The 24,803-nt window shown below is 54.4% G+C and overlaps 2 protein-coding genes across 5 annotated transcripts; one reads left to right on the top strand and one right to left on the bottom strand.

The window, feature by feature from the left end:
• Positions 1-596: 596 nt before the first annotated feature.
• TWF2 (twinfilin actin binding protein 2) lies at positions 597-18,225 on the bottom strand. Of its 4 annotated transcripts, XM_085517120.1 has the most exons (11): positions 18,146-18,225; positions 15,070-15,106; positions 14,377-14,538; positions 12,166-12,243; positions 9,993-10,171; positions 9,101-9,196; positions 8,610-8,714; positions 4,059-4,184; positions 3,822-3,972; positions 3,382-3,503; positions 597-2,535 (listed from the first exon to the last, which is right to left on the bottom strand). In XM_085517120.1, the coding sequence occupies exons 5-11, from the start codon at positions 10,122-10,124 to the stop codon at positions 2,368-2,370; spliced, it is 900 nt and encodes a 299-aa protein (XP_085373246.1). In that variant the 5' UTR covers positions 10,125-10,171; positions 12,166-12,243; positions 14,377-14,538; positions 15,070-15,106; positions 18,146-18,225; the 3' UTR covers positions 597-2,367. The 4 variants fall into 4 exon arrangements, with proteins under 4 accessions (XP_085373246.1, XP_085373244.1, XP_085373245.1 ...); XM_085517118.1 differs by lacking the exon at positions 15,070-15,106; XM_085517119.1 differs by lacking the exons at positions 15,070-15,106; positions 18,146-18,225 and adding an exon at positions 14,829-14,882.
• Positions 18,226-18,302: 77 nt separating this feature from the next.
• PPM1M (protein phosphatase, Mg2+/Mn2+ dependent 1M) lies at positions 18,303-24,524 on the top strand. Its single transcript, XM_015874619.3, has 10 exons — positions 18,303-18,550; positions 19,188-19,311; positions 19,477-19,731; positions 20,328-20,440; positions 21,090-21,174; positions 21,459-21,577; positions 22,005-22,068; positions 22,533-22,640; positions 22,857-23,005; positions 23,267-24,524. The coding sequence occupies exons 1-10, from the start codon at positions 18,333-18,335 to the stop codon at positions 23,412-23,414; spliced, it is 1,383 nt and encodes a 460-aa protein (XP_015730105.2). The 5' UTR covers positions 18,303-18,332; the 3' UTR covers positions 23,415-24,524.
• Positions 24,525-24,803: the final 279 nt, after the last annotated feature.

Here is a 24,803-nt window from a genome sequence, read left to right on the forward strand (position 1 = left end):
ATGTTCAGTGCCTCTGCACTTGCTCACAGCTGCTGTGGTGCATTCCCCAAGCTAAGCAAGGGCTGAAGGCAGGGCCGGAGTGCAGTGAGAGGTGAACAGGGGCAACCATCGAAGCTGCAAAGAGTGACAAAGCCAACGGCACGTGGAAATGAGGCATTTCTCCCCATTGAAAAAGGACAAAGAATGAAAAACCAAACACAGATTGTTTCCCAGCAAACAAAGCTGGAATGGGGGGTTGTGTAACTACCGGTGGTTATATAAGCACGACTTTGGTTTCTGGAAAATAATAGAGGAAGTAATTGGTAAAAGATGTTTTAAGTGTGAAAGCGCTGCTAAGATCTGCCTGTTGACCAATAGGGGCAACAGAGCTCATGCAGCTGAGTGTTGCATAGCCCTAATTGCATATCCCTTGTTTCTCAACCCATTATTTACACTACTCCTGGAAGTGCAAAGTGCAGTAAAACATCCTGAATGCAAAGAAAAGCACACCTTGGCAATGGGTGTAGATGCACAGCTGAGGGTGACCCATGGATACCCCCATAAATACCCAAATGCTGGGACCACAGAAGCCCCCAGAGAGCAGCAGGGCAGCAGACTGCTTTAAAAATACTTTATTCTTTAGAAAATACAGCATTCAGTACAGTGTGCTCTGCTCCCCCCAGGCTTCACACCCCCCTCCCTGGGGCACCCCAACATGGTCAAGGCAACATCGGCACATTCACCAGTGAGCTGGGAAGGGCACAGGAGCAGCCCTGGTGTTACCATTGCCCAGGGGTGTGGGGGAAGCAGGCCTTGCTGGTACCCAGCAGCAAGGTGCTCTCCTTCCCAGACCCTCTAAGAGAAGCCAATTCCCACTGAGCCCCTGGGAACAGCCCTTGGTGGTCAGCGATATCCTCTATGCTGTGAGCTCAATTGAGCCCCAGCTGGCCTTCCCTGGGGGGGGTGGCCTTCCAGGGGCTCAGGGCTTTATCCCATTTCCCACCCCCTTTTCCTTGCCAAGGGCAATGTCCAGCCACCCCCCTCTCTCACTTGGGTGCCAGCCTGGACCAGAGGTTCGTCCCACAGATGACAACACTAAGAATTAATGGAGCAGTCAGGCCAGCCCCAACCCCTGCCTTGCAATCACACTACAAACACTGAGGCACCCCTGTGCTGATAAAAGCACAGAGATGGGGATGAAGCTTATAGGGGAGGATGAAGTACAACGACAGACAGCACAGGGGACAGGGGTGGCTTGAAATGGGTTCTGGCTCCTGTCTCTAACCCAGCCGCAGGGCTGAGGCAGGGCTGTAACAGCTCCCTCCAAGGGAAAAGGCAGTCCTTGGTGGGCCAGAAACAGGATCCAAATAATGCCAACAGGCACAGTAACCTTTCTCCAAAGTCGGGTGGAGCTCAGACCTTGCCCTGTGCCAAGACTGGACCAAAGCAGAGCTGGGTGCTGCCCTCCCTCCTCCCATGTCCGTGAAAAACTGACTTCAAAGTCCGCTGAGCTACATCCCTGTGCCCCAGTGGCCCCGAGGACCAGGCTCAGACCCAAGGGGCTTCACAGCCAGCCCAGCCCAAGAGGCACAGGGACCTAGAGCTGGGTGGGAGCAGCACAGAGTGGCTGTATGGGAAGCCACCAGCAGCATCAGGAACCAGACAGCTGCTGCTTGCATGTCCAGGGCCCCGGCTATGAGGATGCTCTGTATGACCGCTGAGAGTGAGAAGGGAAGGGGGAAGCATCTGTACTCCCCAAAAGGCAAATCCAGATAGAACAAGGGGCCATCTCTCACCTGGGACAAATGCTCCTGCCAGGTGCTGGGGCTGCAGCAGCAAAGTCCCCCCTGCAGGGATGGGGCTGGGCTGCAGCCTGGAAGGGTTTGGGCAGCCATAGGACTTGCACAGTGGGGCTCTGCTGAGCAGAGGCTGTAGGAAGAGGGAGGAGGAAAAGAAGCATTTAATGTTATCTGCTATTAAATCAACACCAGGTGCCAGGTCCTTCCTTTGCATAGAGCAGCTCATAGGTGAGTGAGTCCTTCTCTCAGTACAGGTAAACCAAGAGAAAGCTGCAGCTGGGACCAGAGTAGGCTGGGGACACGGTCCTACTGCTCCCATGCTTCCCCAGTTGCCCCCAGGCTCACACAAGGACATGGAGAAAGAAACACAAACGCCCACAGCCTGTCCCCATCCCACCGCTCTGCGCCGGGAGAAACAGCCCGTCCTGATGCTCAAAAAGGAATGAAAAAGGGAAAAGAAGGGGAGGGGAAGGCTGAGGTGGAGGGAAAGATCCCCAGGTCAGCAAAAAAGCCTGGAACAAAGGGTTGGAAGCTGGGAAACGTCAGGGGGATGCTGTCCATTCACCACCTGTCCCTGCCTCCTCTGGATCTAACTGTCCTCGCCGTTCTCTCCTGGCCCTTTGATCAGCCTCTTCTGTCCCCGTTTCCCCACGGGCCCCTTGGGCTTGGCGAAGGCCTGCTTGAAGGCGTGCTGCTTGGGGTGCACCTCGTCATACAGGAACTCTGCCGTCAGCTCAGCGCCGTCATCGATCTCAATCTGCACATGGAAACAGGGGGTGTTACAATCAGAAAGGTCAGCACCGTGGAATGGTGATACAGGAGGTGTAACAAGAAAGGGACCAGCACGAATGGAATGATGTTATGAAGGAAAAGTGCTCATCTCTCTCTGAAGATCTGGGCTTGCAGGGAAAACTCCACAAGGGAGGGATCTCCAACCAGAGATTCTTCCCCAGTGGCATCAGCCCTTAAATGCAGTCTAAGAGAGTTGCAGCCAGGCCCTTCCTATCACACAGCTGAATTGCCTTCACCTGTGCTCCCAGGGCTGACTGGGTCCTTTCCCCAGGTGCTCAATCAGTGGTTCAGGCCAAGTCTCAACAGTTCCCATACAGGGTATTAGCAGCTTTCAGAGAATCAGCTGAGTTGAGGAGGCCTTCATGACCAAGTCCATCCACCAACCTGAGCTACAGTGTGCCATCACCAAGCCATGTCACATCCATACACCTCCAGGGCTGGGGCAGCCCATCCCAATGCCTGGCTGTCCTCTCATCCCAAAACGCTGCTCCCTCAGGGCTGCCCTGAGGCCATTGGTGGGTTTGGACCAAGGACCCAAAGTGCAGAAGCAAATGGGCCTCCATATGCCCACCACATGAAGTGCTGTCGCCACATGATTCAAAGATTCAGATCATTTCACTCCCAAAGGTCTCAATCAGAGGAATCCATTCTCTCCCACAGGATAGAAGACCTCACCAAAACCACATTAGGGCACCCAATAGGGCTGGGTTGGAGATATCAGTGCAGCACCGTTCCCCTTTTCTCCAGGCTGCTGTGAAACAACCCCAAACCCAAGTCAAAACCCCGTCACCTCCAGGAGGCAGGGACTCACCTTCTTTGCTATCTCCAGACAGAACTCCTGCTCCACGGTGTCGAGCAACCGGCTCTTGCAGCTAGAGTAGAGCATGCGCTCCTTGATGCTGCATTTATACCCAGGCATGGAGTAGATGAACACTGCGAGAGAGGAGCGAGGCTCAGTGCTGCTCAGTTACATGGATGGGGAGCAGCCAGATCCTGGCTTTCTGGGGCTTTTTCAGGCTGAAGAGCCCTGACAAGCTCAGCACAGAGTCCAGGCCCTCCCACTGCCATACTCTGCAACTCAGCAGCCCCTTGCATAAATCCTCCCCAGTGCTCAGACACTGATTTGTGCATTCCCCACATTCTCTGGGCCCCAAAGGCTTCCTGACACCCCTTGCAGGGAGCATAGCAAGGAGAATACACTCAGACCCACCCCCCACACCATTGCTAAGGGCAGAGCCAGGGGCTGCTCACCAACAGACTCCAGGTAGTCTCCCTCGTGTGAGTGCTTGTACAGGAAGAAGTGGTAGCGAGCAGAGTCCTGTGGGATCCTCTTGGGCAGGTCAGTGATCTCTGTAGGGCTCGTGTGCACCAGGTCAATGGTCTCCCGCTCCAGATCCAGCTTCTGGTTGACAAAAAGGGACAAAAGAGAGCAAAGTGCCACAGCAAGGGGTGCTTGAAGGTGCAGGGGGAGCCGTGCCAGGGACTCACCAGCTGGATGTAGTTGATTTTCTTCTGTTTCAGTGCCTGGATAGCCTGCTGTGCATCCAGCTGCAGGGGGAAGGCCAGGCCCTGCAGGGTCTGGTGCTTGCTCTCCACACTGATCTCTGTCTTCACCTGCAAACAGGAATAGCACTGAGTGTCAGGGTGGTCATGGACCAGGTGCCATCTCCAGCTGCCCCAGGGTGAAGGTGCATCCTCATGCTTGCATTTGTCAGGGCACAGAGCGGCAGCTGGGGGCATCCGTGCCCTCCTGGGGTCAGGAGCCCTGCTCAGCCCTAACCCAGTAACTTGTGAGTTTGATGTGTGAATGCATGAGTGCTGGCAAAGCTCTCAGGCAGAGGCAGTGCTTGGGACACGGCTCACTGGGAGCACAGCATTCACATTTAGGATGTCACCAACCTCATGGCTGTGGTGCTTTCCAATGTACAGGAATCACCCAGCAGAGTCTGTCCCTGCTCGTGCATCCCCCGGCTCTGTTCTCCTCCCCTGTATAACTGCTCCCAGCAAAGAACATCTCATTGAACCTCAGCACCACTGAGGCTTCTCACGGGGCTGCAGTGGCACCGGCTGCTCAGAGCTGTGAGTGCCCATCCCTGGAGGTGCCCCAGCCCATGGAGGAGCCCCAGGCAGCCAGAGCTGGGTAGCAGCCAGCCCATGGCAGGGGTGGGGGCTGAGAGGTCCCTTCCAACCCAACCATGCTGTGATCCTATGAAGAGAACTCCCAGCTGGGGACAGGGCAGAGCGCTGCAACCAACACTGCTGCCTCTTCACCTCATCCTCCCTCACTGCAATGTGCAGGGAGCCTTGAAATCCCAGCATCCAGCTGCATGGATCTCAGGCCACCTGCAGGTGCTGCCCACACTGGTGCAAAGATTCAGAAACCCACAGCTCAGACAAGCCCCATTTTCACACCACACCCTCCAAAGCAGAGGCTGCGGCCCCACTTTGCACAGCGGAGCAAACAAATGCCCTCTCCATGAGACCAAAGTCAGCGCAAAGAGGAAGAAAGACGGACAGGCTGCATCACATCAGGCACCTCCACCCCAAACAGGGCTGTGAAAGGAGAGCAGGACGCGCAGCGGCACGGCATACCTCCTCGGGGCTGGGGTACTCTACCAGCGATGGGCAGCAGCAACAGCCCCCCACCATCTGCCATAGAATACAGGGAGACGGAGTCACGCCGATGGCGGAGGAGCTGCCCCTGAGCCCACCCAGCTGCCCCAGGCACACAGCAGCGCCAACCCGCACACTGCACACCAAGTGCTGGTTTCATCTGGGATCAGTTTAGGAGATGTCAGTGCCCACCCCCCCCCTTCTTTCTTTTTTTTTTCCTCCTATGGAGATAATGGAGGGAAATCACACACACGAGCAGCCCACCCGTCACCAACTTGAAGTAGAATAAACCCCAGGAGTGACCTAAACCCCATCTCAAGTCCAGCACAGACTTCAGACACCAGGTCCCTGGGGGGTGCTTTAGGGAGCCCAGCATGGGATGAGCTCAGCTCCACTGGGCACAGCAGGAGGCAAAGGGAGCAGAGCATGCAGAACACAGGCAGGGGAGCAGCCTACCATCTCTGTGCTCGAGTCTTGTGAGCAGGCATCCTGTGGGTGGGGGAGAGGAGACACCGTCAACGGCACCCACACAGGAATGGGATGGGTCTAGGAACAAGGAGGGGGGTGGTACCAGCATGCTGGGAGGGTGCAGGCCTACCATGTCTCTGTTGGAGGCCAGGGAAAGCAGGTCCTGGGCGCAGGCATGGAGAGTGACAAAATGACATGGGAAATGTCAGTGCTGGGGAGGGACAGCCCTAGGCACAGCTGTGGGAAAGGCCATTGTGACAGCCCAGGAGCTCCAGGGACATTACCAGCCCTGCCCTGCCTCCTACTGTCTGCCCAAACCAAGTTGGGATGGAGGAGTTACAGCAACAGGGATGGGGGTAATTCCCTCAGAAAGAGGAAACCTCTCATAGAGGGATTACCCTAAAGGCTTGGGGGAAAAGTGCCCAGAGCTGAGGGTATAGGAAGATGAGGATCTCTGCACTCCCACAGCCAAAGACAGGGCAAGTACACACAGATGCTGAGGGCGCTCAGGTTTGCCTTCCCCTCCTCCCCTGCAGAGGTGTGGGATTTACCACTGCCAACACCAGACCCCCCATGTTTCTCCCCTGTAAATGCACTGAGAACCAAATGATGCCGGGCAGATGAGCAAAGAGCTTCAATGCTGGATGAAGCGGGATGAAGTCAGGAAGCTCCCCAGACCAGAGCTCATCCCAGCCCTGCTACCTCTGCCATACGCCCTCCCCATGGCATTTCCTACTCCTTCTCTTTTTAAACCCACACTCACTGGGCTCATTTCCAGGCTCTGCACAGGGACGGCCACGCTGCATCCCACAGCTCTCGGTTTGAGCCTGCCCACCTCCAGCACTTGGGAGGGCTAAGAGATGCACCACCAGCAGCAATCCCAGGCAAGGGGCAACAGCATGCACTGCAAGGCACTTGGTAGCTTTTAAAGAAACAGTGTCCCTTGTGTCACTTCCAAAATGCCGGTGGATTCACACAGCCCAGGGTCCTGAACTAACAAAGAGACAGCCAAAGAGCAGAGCTGCTAAGTCCTCAGTGTCCATTTTGTCACCCCACATGAAGATGCTGCCAATGTTTCAGCTACAAAGGATACGGAGCTCTCTGCCCCCAGCTGTGGTGATGGGGACAAAGGGGGAAGTGCCAGTGTTCTGCAGAGCCAACACAAGCCAGCAGCAAAGCACCAGCACTGCAGACATGACTGCTGCAGCCTCCTGCCCTTGTGCTGCAGCACACCTGGTGCTCTGCAAGGAGACAGGTTACTGTCACTCTGCTTCTGCAGCAATGTGCACGTCCTGGCAAGGACAGAGGTACTGCTGTACAGGCTGCTGAAAGCTGCTCCCATTGCCCCTCTCTGCTTTGCACTGCTCCAGAAACTTGCTATAATGTCAGCGCCAACAGAGACCCTGCAGCAGCCCAAACATCCACGTGCTTCACACTACATTCAGTGGCAAAATAGTGATTTTTCTGTCTTTCTTCATGAGAACATCCACTCGCTGTGGTTCAGGCTTACACAGGGGACAGCGTAGCTTTAAAATGAAACCCAACCAAACCAAACCCGGGCAGCTCACTCACTCGGGAGCCACCTCTTGCAGTCAGGAGAGTGGGAAGCAGCGCACAGCAGATCACTGGGAACACAAGCAGCACGAGCAACACTTACCTGGGCCACTTCACCCTGCAAGACACAGCCAAGAAAAAGCACTTAATGCTACAACACCAACAAGCCAAGGCCTGGGCAGGACCATAAGAGCCCAAAGTCACTGCAAGGTAAGCAGCGGAGCACAGAGCCTTGTCTCAAGGCACCATTAGCTCTCTCTTCTCCAAGGTGTCACCTTAGGTTCTCCAGCCTAAATTCTGCCCATTCCCTGCCCTGGGTGGGAGCCGGGATGATTATACCAAGCCCTATTAGAAGACCATCCTTTGGTGGTATGCCCCAGATCCACTCATTATATCTGCCCAGCACCACCCAGTGGCTGTCACCACATGCTCAGCAGTGATACTGCAAGATAAGCAATAAACTCCATAGTTCTACAAGGAAAGGAAGGTTCAGGCAGTACTGAGAAATGTGGTTCTTGCCCCTTGTTGTGAAAAAAAGCCAGGTGCTGGTTGGTCCCTTCCCAGATTGCAAGGAAAAGCAAAGGAGAGGAAGAGAAGACCAACAACATCAGTGCACTGGGTTGGCACTGCCCCCAGACCAGCCCCTGCCCTGTCCTTGCCACTAAATGCACCAACCAGGCTGCTTGGCTTCATGTCTCCCAAGCTCCATATCCATCTCTGAGCCCCACAGACCCATCACAGGAGGAAGAGAGAGGGATGCTCTTTCTGTGATGCCCCAGTCAAATCCCCCCCCTTCAAACACAGTTTCTAAGCAGTCCTCTCATCCCATGGGATCCCCTTCACAGCCTCAGGGTTTCCACAGCATCACACAGAGGTTGGCACAAGTCTCCCATGCTGCTGCAGGACCACTGTTGTGATGCAGTCTTTTGCCTGGCCTCATCCAGCCACTTCCACACCTCCTTCCATCGCTAACCCCCAGACATTCAGGCTAAAACCTCTCCCCTTTGGCACAGTATCCCTCATACCACAGATGAACATGGGAAGGTACATTGCTGCCACCAAGATATGAGCTGGAATCCTTCCTGTTTTGCCCTCAAATACAACCCCAGATCTGGGTTTCACCCTGTTATCTAAAGATTTGACCCTGCTGCCTGCCTTGAGGATCAACCTGCCTCCTAATTGCTAATTAGAGCACGCAAAGCAGATATCCAAGCTCACATCCCAGTGAGGAAAAGGGTCTGCAAATTCCTCTTTACATCATCAATTTGACCATGAGGTCACTTAAACAGGTTCAGGACCAAGCTAAAAAGCACACATACAAGGGAGCTTTGTAAGGACAAGCCACCTCTGCACCAAAGGCTGAGCCCCAGACCTCGCTGGGGCTGGGTGCCATGGGATGCCCACCTCATTGATGCGGATCTGCTGGAGCTCCTGCTCAGCTGCAGTCAGCGGGGCGGGCGCAGAGCAGGATGATACGTGCTTCTGGTACCCACTTAGGGACACATCCTCCTGCAGACAGGGGATAAGAAAGGAAATATTAGGGAGTTACCACCACCGAGCAGTCAGGGCAGGGCTATGAATCCAGCCTGGATCTGAGATCCTGAGCTCTGGCTCTCTCCCTACTGATGTGAATGACCAGTGTGGGTCGTGCTCTTGGACACCTCCATGCAAACACCACACTTGATTTGAGCCCTGCCCATCCAGGCCATCCCACCAGCTGTGCAGCCCCTGTTTAAAGAGCAAAGCTTGAGAGCACAACAGCAAGAAGAAAGGAGACCACAGCCTGACTGCAGCCATGAGGCAGGATGGCAGCAAGTGGAGTCTTGGGTAGGTTCCCAGAGCTCAGGTTTTAACTCAAAAGATTGAACAGAACCCCATGTGAACCATGACTGTACCTTAACTGTTCCAAACATCTCATCCTTTATGTGCCCCCCTCCAAACTCTTTCTTCACCGTTGCTCTGGTTGCAGCGTACAGCATCTTCAGCCTGACCTGTGTGAGGAGGGACACAGCAGACATGGTCAGGGGAGGAAGCAGGAGACCTGAGAGTGTCACCTCCATCCCATTGGTCACCCACATGATGGTCATCGCCACCTCCTGCCCTGCAGCTCTGCCTTCCCAAAGCTCAGCTTCTGGGTTACAAGCTCAGCCTGCCACCCCCCCACCATGTGCAGCTACAACCACAGCTGGTGCTGTCATTTGAGACTCATCCCCGAGAGCCAGCTTGCTCCAGGAACCCTGCAGCACAACAAGGAATAATGTCACGTCCATGTGCTTGCTAACCACGGGATGCTCTGATTACACAAACACACCATATAAACAAAACCAAATAAAACGGAGACAGAGACTCCAGATTCTCTTTGGGAGCAGAAAGCTCTCTGTAGCAATTGGCACTATGAGCTGCAAAGCACCTGGAAGCTGCAACCACCTGGTTTTCACGTGGGTCCTTTCCTAACCTCAGCAGCAGGAGGCTGCTCTGGGTACAGGGTGCCCTTCACCTTTTAGCACTGCAAAACCCTGTTCAGAAAAGAACTTGTGCAAGCACTCCCCAGACCACCTTGACTGACACAGAGGACCAAGCCAACCCTCTGCCATTGAGGCTTATAGTCCCTGTGTTATGCTGGGGCCAATGACACAAGCCACAGCAATGTCAACATCAGCCTATGAGCCAGCAGGTGTCGTTGCTGGCCTACAATTACACATCCTGGAGCCACTGAAGGAAGACTTTGGAGACCTGCCCAGCTTGTTCCCAACCAAACACCACAAGTCCTGGGACAGCAGAGCTCACCGGGGAGTTATCAGGGGACCAGGAGATGAAGAGCCACTCGTAGCCCTGGGCATTCTGGCTGTCCAGGCGGTACAGCACATAGCACGGCTGCTGCTCGTCCAGCAAGGGAAGCACAAAGGCATCATAGTCCATGTCCCAGCGCCGGGCCAGCTCCTTGTGTGCTCCCAAAACGAGCTGTTCTGGAAAGAGAAGGAAGAAAAGTGAGGGTTATGCAAAGGCAAGGCTCAGTTTATCTTATCAGACTCCCTGTATCCTCAGAGATACAAAAGCACTTGCTTGAGGGATAAGCAGCCAGGGGTCTGTGTTAAGTCCCCCTGCAGCAGGCCGTGCTGCCAGAGAGCCCTGGCTTCTGGAAAGGATTTACATAGTTCACACACGTGGTGGCATCTCAAGTGTCCAGAGGGTATTTTTTTCCCCTGCTACGCAAGCATCAATGGGGCTGGAAGCAGCAAGCTGGGCAGTGTAGGGCTGGGATTTAAATGCTAGAGTAGGCATGGTCACAAAGAGAAACATCAGAGAGAGGAAGGAAGGGTTTGCCACTCTCCAAAGCCTCCTCAGAAGAGCTCTCACAAGGCAGGACAGCAGGTTTCTGTGTTCCTGAAGCACAGCAGTGAGGTTTTGCACTCGCTGTGGCTCTGACCCTGGAGTGTGGGACACCCTGTGTCCAAAAGCTGCTTTCAGATCATGTTCCTCCACCCCAAGGAAGAAAAGAGGCTTCAAAAAGCTGCAGGACTACAAGCAGTTTGCCTAGAGCTGCTTTGTCAGCCCTGCTCCAGACAGACACCATCCCCAGCCTGTGCTTTCAGAAGTGCTGCAAATACTTTATCTCCCATGAAACCATCTGCTTGGAGAAAGAAAGGAAAAAGCAGCATCAAAACCTCAACGTACACTTAAATAACACAAAGCAGACAGGCAAGAGGACTCGTCTTTTAGGAAAGCCCCAAAATCTAAGAGATCCCAACAGATTTCACCTGGATAAACACCCAGGCAGCCCCAAGGCATTTCTATCTGCTGCATGTCCCAGCACCTCATACACAGGGCAACCTATGCCAGGTAATTCATTGCAGGTGAAGCAGCACTAAGCAGCCCACAGCAGTGCCCTCGGCAGCCTGCAGCATCCGGGTGTCCCCCAGGCTGAACTGCCTGCACCAGCACCAGCATTCTCCATAGGACTACCTCCAGCATCACACTTTTTAGCCCTTGCTTGCTCTGCAGCTTGTTCTGCTTCCTCCCACCGACTCTCTGCAGTTCAATTTGATCCCTTTAGGGCAAATTTTCCTCCCTAGCTCCTGTAGTTAAGCCAGAAACTGCACCATGGCTGGTATTGCCAGAGCACAGACCACGGAGGTGACAACATGGTGGCAGGGTGGGATCCAAAGCACAAAGCTCTGCCAAGCAAGAGGACATGATTTCCATTGATAGTAAGTAAAATGTCCCCATGGAGCAGCATCTAGAGCCAGCAGTCCTCACAGCCGCACTGCAGCCTGGGCTTATCTGACTCATCCCTAACAGAAGGACCAGCTTTTTAAAGGCTAAAGATGACCAGAGACTAAAAATGGTTGTTGGAAGCACAGGTTGGCAGCTGAGCTCCAGGGTAGCTGGTGCCACTGCAGTCCCAATGGCAGGACTGTGCCACACTGCTCGGTGAGAAGCAAGTCATTCATATGCAATTGTACCAAGCTGAGCAGATGGAAAACCTACACCTCAGAGGTTCCTGCTGGGATGCTCAATCAGTGCTTTGCTTCACCTGCTTATTGGATAAAAAAGGAGGCCAAAAGCACCTTTTGGTGGCCAAATGTAACAGGGCAACATGCAGCCCCCTGTGCCACAGCAACAGGAAGGAGCAGGAGCTGGGACTGGGGGCACTGGAGAGCTGGTGTGAAGTCAGCAGGATGCAAAGTCATTGCGTGTCCCAGAGTGGCCCCAGCAGAGGCTGTGGGGCTGTTGTTGCCAAGAGTTGCTCAGCAGCTCACCTGAATTTTGGGCTTGGTTTCCACGTGGACCCACAGCTCTATGCTGCTGTGAGCCAAGAAACCCTGCTTGGATTTTGGACGTCTCCAGAAATGCAAGTCCTCTTCCAGCACGTTTGGCCAGCAAAGAGGAAAGAAAGGGAAAGAGGAGAAAATCCAGGGCTGACACAACAGAAATCAAAGCACTTAAAAATGGAGCTTACCTTCCTCGATGATCACCTTGATGAGCCGAACCGAACCATTCCGGGCTTTGGCAAAAAAGTCCCTTAATTCTGTGGTGGCTGAAAGAACCAGAAACATTGCGATCAGATTTAAAGGCCAAAGCAGGTGCTGCTCACTAATGTCCCGTGTGGGATAAAGAATTTGGCAGGATCTTAATTACAAACAGCCCAGAAAAAAAAGAGAGAAAAGAACAAGTGGTGCCAAAACGTTATAATAATAAGAAATAATATGAAATCCAAACAGCTGGCCTCATCAAGGGAAGTAAAGTGCTGCGTCTCCCAGAGGCTTCAGAGTTAAATAGCAGCTGGGAGCACATGTGATCCAGATAACTTGATACTTGGCCTGGGTGAACATAATCACCCAAATTTAGATGATGGCTTGGCTGCTGCGGGCAGAGCTCAAGTGACAAGTTTATTAACTTTGCAGCACAGTCAGGTTTGTGTGCTGGGTGGTTGGGAGATGTCAGGAAAGGCGGGGATGCTGCTGAGCCCCAGTGCTGCAGGTCACTGAGCTCTAAGTGGAGGCAGCAGCTTGAAACTGAGCCCTCTGGATGGGAAAGAACAGCGGACCATCAGCTGTGGCTGCAGGCAGGTACCCACATGGCAGCTCAACAACACACCCAATGGATGTAGTCAATGGGGATCTGCAGGGTCAGAGAGCACCAGGAGCCACAGGGGTGAGAGCAGGTAAGAACCACCCAGGACAAGGCTCTGTGGGAGGCAGCACATTAGTGCACAGCCTAGAACAGACCCTTCCATGCTGCTGTGTGTGTTCTGCTCCAGCCTTGCACTGCATGCACCCATTTTAAAGAGGAATCCAGGCAGGGTGCTTACTGCAGGGCATCCCGCTTGGAAGATCCCACCCTGAGACTTGAAAGCTGCAGAGAGCTCCAGCACTTATTAGAAATACCAAATATTACCAAATACCAAAGATAAGCAACCTGCTGCTCCCCGCAGCAGCCCCAAAGTGCAAAACCCACAGAGAGCTGCTGTTTGTGGGGTTACCAATGGAGCAGATGGGCAGACCGGTTCCTTCCTCTCATGTGATAAATCTGAGCTGCATCTGTTTCACCATCTCAAGAGCTGCCCCCAGCAGAGGTCTGGAGGTTCTCCCTAACCTTGAAGCCTTCTCAGTCACAGCATAGACTGGATTGGAAGGGACCCCTCAACCTCAAGCCCTGCCATGGGCTGGTTGCTCCCCACCACATCAAGCTGCCCAGGGCCCACCAGCCTGGGGCACCTTCTGCACAGAGCGAAGGCAATGATGAGAAAAAGCCCTCAGGCTCAGAGCCAAACCCAGGCATTACATAGGACCACACTCATCCCATGGCCCCAGCAGCACTCAGCCCACTCCCACCGAGGCTGCAGGGTATTTTTAGCCCTTCCCCTGCTGACAGGCTGCTTCCTCCTGGCAGCTGCTGCGGTTGCTGAAGATACGAGAGGTTTCTCCCAGGGCGGAAGAGGAGGAGAAAAAGAGATGTTTCTAAACCTAACATGAGAGCCAAAGGGTCCTAATGAGTGTTACGCTTTGCCATTGTGCTGCCCAAACAGGAATAACAACGTTGGGCTGGGATATTCCAAGCTTAAAGGTGAAATATGTAGGAAAAAAACCCAGAAGTCAATAAAAAAACAACCAACAAAACACTGATGGGGCTTTGCAATTCCATTTGCCATTCCTTTCCGCCTCCTGCAGTGCAGAGCCAAGGGAGAGGAACATGCTAGCCGTGAAGGCTTTCAGCATGAGCTCAGCAACTGCTTCATTACAGCATGATTACTGCTTAATTGGCATAGCAGACCCGACGAGACAGTCTGCGTGCCTGAAATATTAACAGAGAGCCCCCAGCCTGCTCCAAAGGAAAAGGAGAGGGATGGAGGAGGGAGCAGCACTGAGGCTGGGGTGACACGGGCAGCAGGGGCGTCCCCAGGATGCAAGTCTGGGGCTGAGAGCCCTGAATGTAATGAACCCAGAGCAGCTGCGTGGAAGTGAGAGCTGCAGAGGGTGGGCCCAGTGCTCAGGGGAAGTTCTCATTGCTGGCAGGTCCTGGATGCAGCATGGCACCATGCTACGCTGTGGTTGCTGGAAGAAGGTGACAACTGAGACAAAGGGGCACAGCCAGGGGAAGGCAGATCAGGTGCATTTTGGTGGGTCAGTGCCCAAGGGTGCTGGATGGAAGGGCTGTGCACAGCACCCACCCCACAGCAGGAGGTCCCCAAACCCAGTGTGGGTTCGGCTTTAATCCACATCTCCACAGATGATCTAGTCACCACATCAGCACGTCCAAGCTACAGGAGAGGCAAGTGAATGCTGGAGGACAAGGAGAGCTCCCCGTTCTCACAGCAGGTTGGAGGAACAGGCTGGAAAAGAAAGAAATGGGATGAAACTCACTTGGAAGCAGAACACCACAGAGGCAGAGCGGCGTGCATGGCCACCAGCTCTGCAGAAAGGGTCACACCGGGGGCAAGCCAATGCTGGTTAATGGCTTTGTGGCATTGCAAAGTCAGTTGTGAAGGCAGAAGCATGGCTTGCAGCAAGGTTATACGGTGCTGACACAGCCTTGGGATTGGTGTCGTGCAAGGAGAATGGCACAGGCCATGCGAGACAGAGGGAGCTGGGGCTGCGTCCAGAGGGGGCAAGCAGCCCTCACCTGCTGGGCCTTCCCACTCATCCCCTGCTGACAGCTCCAGGATCAATAATACATGCCCCCTGAAACAGATGCCTGGCTCAGCGTGCTGCGTCCCCTCGGCCTCCCGGCACGAAACCTGAACCCTCAGCCATCAATCTTTCATCCTCTGGCCACTATCCTCAAGCTGAGGCAACTGCATGCGGCCAATCCCTCCTGCAGCTTGGCTGGCTGCTTTGGGCACTGGGAAGATTGCATTTCTCACCATGGCCTTGTAGGCAGCCTTTTCTCTGGTGAAAAACCTATAGACAGCATGAGAAAATAGAATGAAAGGGGGGAAAAAAGAACAACTGGTGCAAGAGAGGACACAGCCAAAGCATCTTCCAGTTCATGATCATAGAATCACAGAATGGCCTGGGTTGCAAAGGCCCACAACAATCATCCATGTGCAGGGTCACCAACCTGCAGCCCAGGCTGCCCAGAGCCACATCCAGCCTGGCCTTGAATGCCTGCAGGGATGGGGCATCCACAGCCTCCTTGGGCAACCTGTTCCAGTGTGTCACCACCCTCTGGGTGAAAAACTTCCTCCTAAGATCCAACCTCAACCTCCCCTGTCTCAGTTTAAAACCATTCCCCCTTGTTCTATCACTATCCAACCTTGTAAACAGCCATTCCCCCTCCTGTTTATACACTCCCTTCAAGTACTGGAAGGCCACAATGAGGTCTTCCTGGAGCCTTCTCTTCTCAAAGCTAGACAAACCCAGTTCTTTCAACCTTTTGATGTTGGGCTCTATTCTGAAGGAGGATTTCATGTCACTGAATCTCAGCCCACACTGCACATCTGCACATCCTTGTCTGGGAACCTCCAGCCACTCATCCCATGAGCCATTTGCTTCCATGTGCCTGCTTGGAAGCCATCTCCCCCCTATCCTGACACCTCCAATCAGTCTCACTCTGGGTATCAGACCAGCAGTGGTCTCATTGCATTTAGAAGCTTTCAACACTCTCTTTCCAAGGGACTTCCTCTTCTCCACTACTTTAAGAGGCTTTTCTTATTTGCACATCCTCCAAATTACAGCTCGAGTGCAACTTCTGCAAGGGTCAGAGCCTGCCTCTGTGCATTCTGAGTCATGGGGCTGTTTGCTTTGTGTTTTGCATATGCCCAGGGCACGTCTGCTCTTTGCTGTAAAGCGAGGCCAGGAACCAGAGCACTGATGCCCAGGCTGGAAGCAGCAATCGTTACCCACAGATGGGGATCAGCTCCTCCAGGCCAGCCCTGCAGCAGCTCCCTGCACAGACAACAGCAGCAGGGAGGTTTTCATTTCCCCTCCCATCTCTCAGCAGAAACCCCATCACCACCACTCCTCCATTGCCTGCAGAGTGCACCTACAGCCAAGGAATCACAGAATCTCTATGGTTGGCAAAGACCTCTAAGATCACCAAGTCCCACCATCCACCCTCCCCCCTCATGTCCCTCAGTGCCACATCCCCATGGTTTTGGAACACCTGCATGGATGCTGACCCCCCCCCAGTCCATCCAATAGGGCCATCTTCCTACTGGAGCTTCCTTCTCATTAGAGTCAACCTCAGAGCAGAGCCAGCAGCTCCCAATGGGGATGTGCAGGGGGCAGCTCAGCAGCTACAACACCGCTATCCCCCCCCCACTTCCTGCTCCTTCTTCACCTCTCACTTCATTCTTACCCATGCAAGTCACATCCTAGATGGAAAAAACCCTTTGAGACACGTTTTCAACCCAACATTCCTGCCACCAAGCACCACCATCACCTCCCTCTCCCTGGGACCCTTCATCTTCTTCCCCAAAGTCAGCTCACACAGTGTGATGCTCCTCCCCCCCTGCCCGGCACTCGCCTGCTTCCTGCTGCTCGGGGAAAGGAGGTCAGCCGACTTTCCAAGGCACCCACAGCCAGCCTTCCCCTCACTGCTTAGATCAAATTCTCCCTTCCGAGCTGCCACCGTGAGTCAGGCTGCCAGCTGAGGCTGGGTGGGTTACCCACAACACATGAAGATGGTTAGCAAACAGCTCAGGCACTCCCAGAGGGGGGAGGAAGCAGCAGCAGCGTTGCTGTGCTCATCTTAGAGTGAATCAGCTCGTTGACAGGGGAAGGAATTATGGTGACCAATGTGCCAGGACTGGGGGAGAATGAAGGACCCCTTGATGTGCCCAGCCAGCAGCTTCCAAGCAGTTTGGGAAGGGGATGAGATTGCCTTGCTGGGGCTGGCACAGGTCAAGAGCAAGAGTGGTGGTGCAACACCAATGCCTCTCTTCCACCTCTGTTTCAAGCACCAGGACACAGCAAACCCAGCCACAGCATTGCACCCTGCCTGCACTAAGAGCTCAGAGCGCTGTGCCCACTGATTTGATTCTGGTTTTGTTGTTGTTGCAATTGGAGGAAAGCACAAAGAGGTCCTGAGCTTCAATGTGGCAGCCTAAGGCTTGGAAGCAATGAATGAGAACCCAAGGGCTGAAGGCCACCAGCACTGCCAGGCCAAGCAGGAGCAGCATCTGAGCATTAAACCACATCCCAACTGCTGCTCCGTGAGCACCCAAAGGGAAGGATGCTCCTGGCCATCCTGTAGCCAAGGGAACAATGTGCTGTGAAGGAACAGTTCACCTAAATTCACCCTAAATTCTCCATGCTCCCAGAGAAGCATTAGCCACGAGGAAGGCACAGCGAGCTGGCACAGCCCGCCCAGCATAGCCCAGGGCCGGCATCTTTGCCACCTCTGCTCGCATATCAATTGGGTTCCATCAATTATGCAGTGCCTCCGGTCCTGATTAACGCTGCTCAAGGAGGTGTCAGGTGAGAGAGGGGGGAAACGCCACGGAGATGCACACCGTGCCCCCCCCCAAACCTTGGGGCTGCCTCTGGGGGTCTCCATACACATCCTTCCCCCTAAGCCGGCCTTCTTCCAACACGGCAATTCCATAGGCAGCACGACCGGCGTTGGTTCTGCTTACAACGCAGCCCTGCGGCGGCCGGCAGCACGCACAGCGGTGGGCTCGCACCGCTCCCACCCTTCTCCCAGCTGGATTTTGGGCTCCCGGCGGGGCTGCACCGCTGTGCCCGGTGCTGGATCGCAGGGAAGGCCCCGCAGGCTGCGCAGACCCCATCGCGTAACGGAGCGATATGAGGCACCTTAACAGCACCGAGCCGCGTTCGGGCATCGCGAGGAGACAAAGGATGCGCGAACCCCCGCAGCACCGCGCTCCGATCGGCCGCGCTCCCCCCGACCCGCTCCGGCCGCACAACCCGCGTTGCTCGCCCCGCACAGCCGGGAACGAGCGGCGGGACCCGACGGTTCGTCCCGGCCCAACGTACCGTGGATGCCGGTCTGGTGCGTCATGGCTCCGCTCCGCTCCGCAGCGTCCCGGGCAGGAAACGGCACCGCCGCCCGCACCGACGCTTCCGGAGCCGGCACCGGGCGGAGCCGCCGCCCGCACCGCCCCCGGGAGGAGCCGGACCCGGAGCCGCGCCCGGTTCGTGCGGGGGGAGCCCGCGGGGTTCCATGTCCGTCGAGTGGTTGCGGCGGCTGCGGCGGGGCGGCCCCGCGGAACAACGGCCCGAAGGTGCCCAGGAGTCGGTACCGCGCTCCCCGCAGCCCAACCCGCCGCTGTACCGCCGGCCCAAGTTCCTTCGGGGCGGAGAGGAGAGTCCGAGGGGCGGCAGGGCCGTGCGGGGCACCGGGCCGGAGCGGCCGCTGCCGTGGAGTTCGGGTTATGCCGAGTGAGTGCGGGGCTGGGGGTGCGTGGGGTTACGGAGCTGCGGGCGTGGAGAGGAACCCCCGGAGCGTTGGGCAGGGCTGGACGCGGTGAGCCCCTGCCCCGGTGCGTTCGTTGCGCCGTGCGAGGCAGCGGTGGGCAGCAAACCTTCTGTTCTTCAGTATAGGGAGCCCGCGTGTCCCCAGGAGATGAGCTGCAGGGAGCACAGTGATAGCAAAGGGAAAAACACAACCCTGTAAATCTCTGTGTTTGTCTCGGTTATGGGAATAGGGATGTTGTGGTGGGACCACTCTGTGACCCGGGGGCTGTGGGATTGCAATGTGCAGGAGGTGAGCTAAGCAGGGATAGAAGGGCCCAGCATTAAGGCCACAAGGAGCCCTGTCACCAGCCTGGCACAGCTGCCAGCAGGGGCTGATGGAGGCAGGGGTGCCCCATCACAGCTCTTTCCCCATAACTCACTGTATCCCAGGTGAAGCTTTTTCCCACTGCCGTGAAGGACGTGATGTTTAGATTCCCAGCCAAGAGATCCTTGACTTTGAGAAGGGAGCAAGTGAGCACGGAGCTGGAAGGAAGGCCAAGGGCTCAGTCCCATGTTGGCCAGGCAGTGCTTCACCGCTCAGCTGGAGTGTTTGCTCCTGCAGGGTTATCAATGCTGAGAAGTCAGAGTTCAATGAGGACCAGGCGGCGTGCTGCCAGATCTCTGTGCGCAGGAGGGAGCCAGGACTGGAGGAAGACCAGGAGTGGCTGATCCTGTGCTCCACGCAGGTACGGCCCCTCTGTGAGTTCCCCCAGGTGCCTCCAAGGGGTTGCTCCATCAGCTGGGCTGGAAGAACTGGGCAGAACACGTTCAACACGTCCTGAGTGTGAGCTGCCGTCTGCATGGCTCCTCTCTGCCTCTTTTGGCTGCTTGATCTCTCTTCTCCCTTTCAGTTTTTGACTGGTTACTACTGGGCACTCTTCGATGGCCACGGTGGCCCAGAAGCTGCCATCATTGCCTCCAACTACCTGCACTACTGCATCAAGCAGAAGCTGGAGGAGGTCGTGGGGGCCATCACAGAGGCCCATCCCCCCATGCACTTGAGCGGGCGCTGTGTTTGTGACAGTGACCCCCAGTTCGTGGAGGAGAAGCACGTCCACGCAGAAGATGTGGTGGTGGGAGCCCTGGAAAACGCCTTCCAGGAATGTGTGAGTTCTCTGTCACGCAGCCAAAGGTGGCTGAGGCTGGGCCTGCTCTCTGCCTGGGAGGCAAAGGGCTCCCTTACTCTGAGCTCTCTCATTAGGAAGTGGTCAGGCACTGACTGCCCAGCTGCTTGGGTTTGCCACATGGCCAAGGGATGCTGTGCATCAAGCTCAGCTGTGGCTGCCAAATGAGTTCTGCAGCTCCTGGAGCAGGCAGGAATATCAGAGCACACCCTAAAGGCGAGCTGACATCATGCTGGGTCAGTCAACTGCCTGAGGTCTGCCTTACAGCCATGGCACAGCAGCAGTGCTGACATTGAGCAAAGCTGCAGCATCTCTGCTCCCAGGGAATGCATTCCTTCAGGGCCAGACCACGGCTATTGTTAGGCTCATAGACCAAGGTCTCTGCTATCAGCCTGTCCTCAGCACTCAGTCCAGCAGTGATAGCTTTGTTGGCTGCACTGAAGCAGAGCTGACTTTCACCTTGCTGATTTCCTGCTGACCACCTTCAATCAGTTATAGCTCTGGATTTCTGCTAGGAGCCAGGAGGCAGCTGCAGAAAGCAGCTTCACATCGCTCTTCAAACTTGTTTCAACCCCCAGGACGAAGTCATTGGCCAGGAGATGGAAGCCACCAACCAGACAGGAGGCTGCACTGCTCTGGCTACTCTTTATTTCCAGGGAAAGCTGTATGTGGCAAACGCTGGGGACAGCAGGTGAGTGCAAGGAAAGGGAGATGCTGCTTGGGAACGAGAGCTGAAACATCAGCAGGGGGTTCATAGAATCATTAAGACTGGAAAAGACCTCGGGGATCATCAGGTCCAACTGTCTGCCCATCACCACTGCGCCCACTGAGCCACGTCCACATCTCCACGCTTCTTTAACACCTCCAGGGATGGTGACTGCACCAATTCCTTGGGCAGTTTATTCCAGTGCCTTACCAAAGGTTTCCAGCCCCTTATGTTATCCTAGAAAAGGTAAGTGTGCAGCTCACTGGGGCACAGCTGCTTGCCTGCCATGGGACCTATTGGATGGGTGGGTGCTCTCATGCCTTCTAGAAGGGCTTTCAGATTTCCAAGCAGCTGCCCAGCTGCAGGGCAGTGGAGCAGTAAGCTCATCCTGGCAGGGGTTCAAAAGTGGGATTTGATTTCAAAGCATGTTAAAGAGCTTCCTCATGTGTCTTTGGCCACTGCTCCTCCAGCAGGGAGTTGTGCTGTTAAACCAGGCAGGCTCATCTCTCTGCTGCAATAACCCAGCTGGCTGACTTTGGGGCTAGCCCCAGTAATGGGAGGTCAGCAGAGATGGAGCAGCTTTGATGGGGATGGGGCAGGACGCAGCTCAGCTCTTTGCCTTTTCTTCTCATAGGGCCATTCTTGTTCTGAAGGACACCATAGTGCCCATGAGCTCTGAGTTCACACCTGAGACAGAGAGGCAGCGACTCCAGCACTTGGTGAGTGACTCCTCTCACACATCAGATCACCACCCTGGGTCAGGGAGGGCTCATGGCAGGAGCCAAACCATCAGGAGCCATGGAGGGCTGCAAGCAGGATTCAACTGATGGCACAGCATTGGAGATGCTCGCACCCAGCTTGGCCCTTGGGATGTGTTTTCCCAGTGTTGTTCCCATTTTGCAGCTGGGGGGATGAGTCCCAGCTTGTGAGCAGAGCATAGTCCTGGTGCTCACCCCTGCAGAAGCGCAGCCTGTCCATCCTGTGCCTTTGTTCTCTTCTCCAGGCTTTTCTCTTCCCCAAACTCCTGGATGGAGAGTTCACGCGCTTCGAGTTTCCACGGAGGCTGAAAGGAGATGATGTGGGCCAGAAAGTGCTGTACAGGGATTACTTCATGGAGGGCTGGTGGGTCCTTTGTGTGCGGGGGCAGGGATGCGGCACAGGGCAGCTTTACCTGCTAATGGCAACAGGGTGCCTAAGGGCTGCCTGAATGCAGAGCTGTTATAGTGGTAAAGGATGCTGTGAGCAGTAGTTCTGCTCTGCCTGAAGAACAGGACCTTTGCAGGGAGGTTGGGAACAGCAATGGGAGATGGTGCTGGGCTCTGCAAACTGAGGCAAGGAGCCTCTGTACAACTGGAAATGAGGGGGAAACACCCGGGCATTCAGCAGGGGGTCATTCTTAATGCATCTGCTTCAGCAAGTCACCTTGAGCCTTTCTCAGTCAGCTCCCTGTGCATGGGGACACCGCGAGCCTTGAATCACAGTTGAAATGATCGGACTGAGTTGTACCATCAAGTCAGACACCAAATCAACACTGACTGCTCTGTTCTAGGGGATACAAGCTGGTGGAGAAAGCTGACCTCAAGTACCCTCTTGTCCATGGTCACGGGAAGCAGGTAGCTTGATGCTTTATGCCCTGGGAGGGCAGAGCACCCCAACCACTCACTGGGGCACTGACTGCACACATCCAGTGTATGCCCACAGGGCTGGAGCAGGAAGAGCTCTGCCACCACCAGTGCCACAGCCCACGTGCCACCCTTTTGCAAAGACAAAATGACCATTTATTTCAAGTCAGTTTGATTTTCTTCCTCGTCATCTCACACCAAAAGCAGATAGATACCCCCATGGGCTTCCTGATGTCTGCAGGACATGCTGCTCACTACAGAACCCACCATGGGCCCCTGCACCCCTGCCTCACCCATATGCTGGCTGTCCATGTCCATGCTCCTGTCAAGCTATTGCTTATAATCACTTCTCCATCTCTCACGCCTCCTGGGGTGGTTTGGGGTGGATGAGGCTCCTAAGGGACAAACCAAGGTATTCTTACATGTGTTCTCACATTTGTTCTGTTTGGGGCCAGGCTCGTTTGCTGGGGACTCTGTCTGTCTCTCGAGGTTTAGGGGATCATCAACTCAAAGTCATCGACACCAACATTGAAGTCAAACCTTTCCTCTCCTGCATTCCAAAGGTTAGTGGGAGCATGTGGAACTGCAGGGGGGGGGGTGCCACCTACTTGGAGGAGTTTGCAGCCTGTGATTACCCTCACATGGGGAAGCACAGAACCCCAGGGTTGCTTAATGCTTCCCAAAGCCAGGTGCAATACAGGAAACATGACGGGCCTTGGTAAATAGCTGGAGCTTTCACATGTGGAAAACCCCCTCTGAGTCACTCCTGTGTTTTCCAGGTGAACGTATTTGACTTTGCTCTGCATGACGTTAAGGAAGATGATGTCCTCATCATGGCAACTGACGGCCTTTGGGATGTTTTGTGCAATGAAGAGGTGGCCCACATGGCCAGGAGCTTCCTTGCAGAAAACAGGACCAATCCCCACAGGTAACGTCAGCCTTGTTCTTGTTTCCCTTCCCAAAGAACCTGTCTGGACCAAATGAATGTTGAGACCCCTTGGCTTCCAGGTCAGCTCCAGCATGACCAGGGACTCAGGAAGGACTGACTCCTAGACTTTCTGCTTCCTAAAGAAGCAGTGATAATATTAATGTCTTCAATGTATTCTGGCACTGCAGAGCCCTGTCTCACTGTTGTTCTCAGTGGGCAGCATTGAGTTAAAACCCAAACTCATTTTCCCCCCCTCCTCAGATTTTCAGAGCTGGCCAAGAGTTTGGTGTGCAGAGCAAGGGGAAAGAAGAGAGGCCACCAGTGGATGCTGGATGAGAGCCAGGAGGCGTCCTATGATGACATTTCTGTGTTCGTCATCCCATTGCACAACAGGAGTGAGGACTGTTAGCATGACAGGCAGCATCTCAGTGCCCTCCTGCTGCGGTGCTTTAGGAAAGGCACAGGACTGAGGGATTTCAGCCAGGCATGTACCCTCCTCCAGCAACACCACCTGATGTGGAACCTGAGTACACAGAGCCAGCACTTAAGAGGATCAACAGTGTGCAAAGAGAACAACGGCAACGAATCATTCCTCTAACTGCATTTGCTTTGCTGTGCCAATGGGAAACTGCAGAAGCGCGGCCACAGGAGCCAAAGATCACTGCTGATGATTTAAGGATAGTGAGCCTCAAATCCACATCTCTAGCGACCCTTCTTCCTTTTTAATATCAAAGAATGAAGGAAGATGAAGTGAGGTCTGTCTGATCTCAAGAACTGGCTTTTAGTCAGCCTCAAACTGAGCATATAAGCTACAGGTGTCCCTTGAATCCATTTGCTCCATCAGCTGAAAAACTGGGAACTGCTGCTAGGACAGAGTTATGGACATTGGTGACCCACACCTCTTCCAGGTGAGAACGTTCCAGTTGTAGGCAGCACCACCTCAAAATTGCTTCTAGCAGCAATGGCACAATGGGAGGATCTTGCAGGTCCTTTCCAACCTTGTGCTTCCATCTGTTATCAGATGGAGTAAGATACCTTACTTAAGAGCATTTCTGCTACATGTGATGTCCTTATCGTACAGATGCCTAACAAATTTTAGCTCATTACCACTTTGCGGGTCACTCCTATTGCTGGCAGTGAGGCTGGTTTTGTAGCAGTGCTGATGAGAGCTGAAACGTGTGAGCAAATTAAGGCAGCTGATTTCCTAGAAGAGCTCCAAGCAGAACAGAACCGGTTGTTCCCATTTAGCTGGGGTGCTGATGCACAAACGGTACGTTCATTGCAACAGAGGACATGCCAAGATGATCTGAGCCTTTAAAGCAGATCTTCAAGGTTCTGAGCTGTTCCTTAGACAGGTAAATTCAGGTCTGGACAAGCTTCCCATTTCCTTCCTTTTGTGTTCATTGTTCCTCATACAAGTTTGCCCCATGACGCAGTGAAACCGCGCTGTCTTTTGTGAACTGCTCGGGTTTTGTAAGGATAGGAGTCCTAATAAAGTTAATTGTCATGGCGTCTTCCAGTTTTGTTCCTGCTGGGTTTTATACAGATCTGAAATGAAGAAAAAAGCAGATGGCCATAGCAAATCACAGGGCAGTTATTGCTGCAGAATGTATTTACCATTGCCCAACACTGTTGCTCGAAGCATTCCCCAAGCAGCAATCCCCAGAGAGCTCCGTGCCAGGTTATTTCTTCATTGCGAGGCCTGGAGCCAGGAAGGAGGCAGCTTTCTCGGCAGCTTTCTCAGCTATCTGCTCGTGCTTTAAGCGATTGCATTATTGCATAGCAAAAATACTTCTCT

Source organism: Coturnix japonica, chromosome 15 (genome assembly GCF_054131305.1).
Source record: "Coturnix japonica strain WE chromosome 15, WE-NBRP24, whole genome shotgun sequence".
NCBI classification, from domain to species: Eukaryota; Metazoa; Chordata; class Aves; order Galliformes; family Phasianidae; genus Coturnix; species Coturnix japonica.

What these genes read in the sequence shown, in the direction of transcription:
- TWF2 (XM_015874618.2), bottom strand. Translation starts at nt 18,170, where the DNA reads ATGACGCACCAGACCGGCATCCACG. An exon ending in AGATGTTTGGAACAGTTAAG is followed by an intron (nt 8,715 to 9,100) that starts GTACAGTCATGG and finishes CCCTGTCTGCAG; the next exon opens with GAGGATGTGTCCCTAAGTGG. An exon ending in AGACTACCTGGAGTCTGTTG is followed by an intron (nt 3,504 to 3,821) that starts GTGAGCAGCCCC and finishes CCTCTCTCGCAG; the next exon opens with TGTTCATCTACTCCATGCCT.
- PPM1M (XM_015874619.3), top strand. Translation starts at nt 18,333, where the DNA reads ATGTCCGTCGAGTGGTTGCGGCGGCTGCGGCGGGGCGGCCCCGCGGAA. An exon ending in GATTACTTCATGGAGGGCTG is followed by an intron (nt 21,578 to 22,004) that starts GTGGGTCCTTTG and finishes GCTCTGTTCTAG; the next exon opens with GGGATACAAGCTGGTGGAGA. An exon ending in TCCATGGTCACGGGAAGCAG is followed by an intron (nt 22,069 to 22,532) that starts GTAGCTTGATGC and finishes GTTTGGGGCCAG; the next exon opens with GCTCGTTTGCTGGGGACTCT.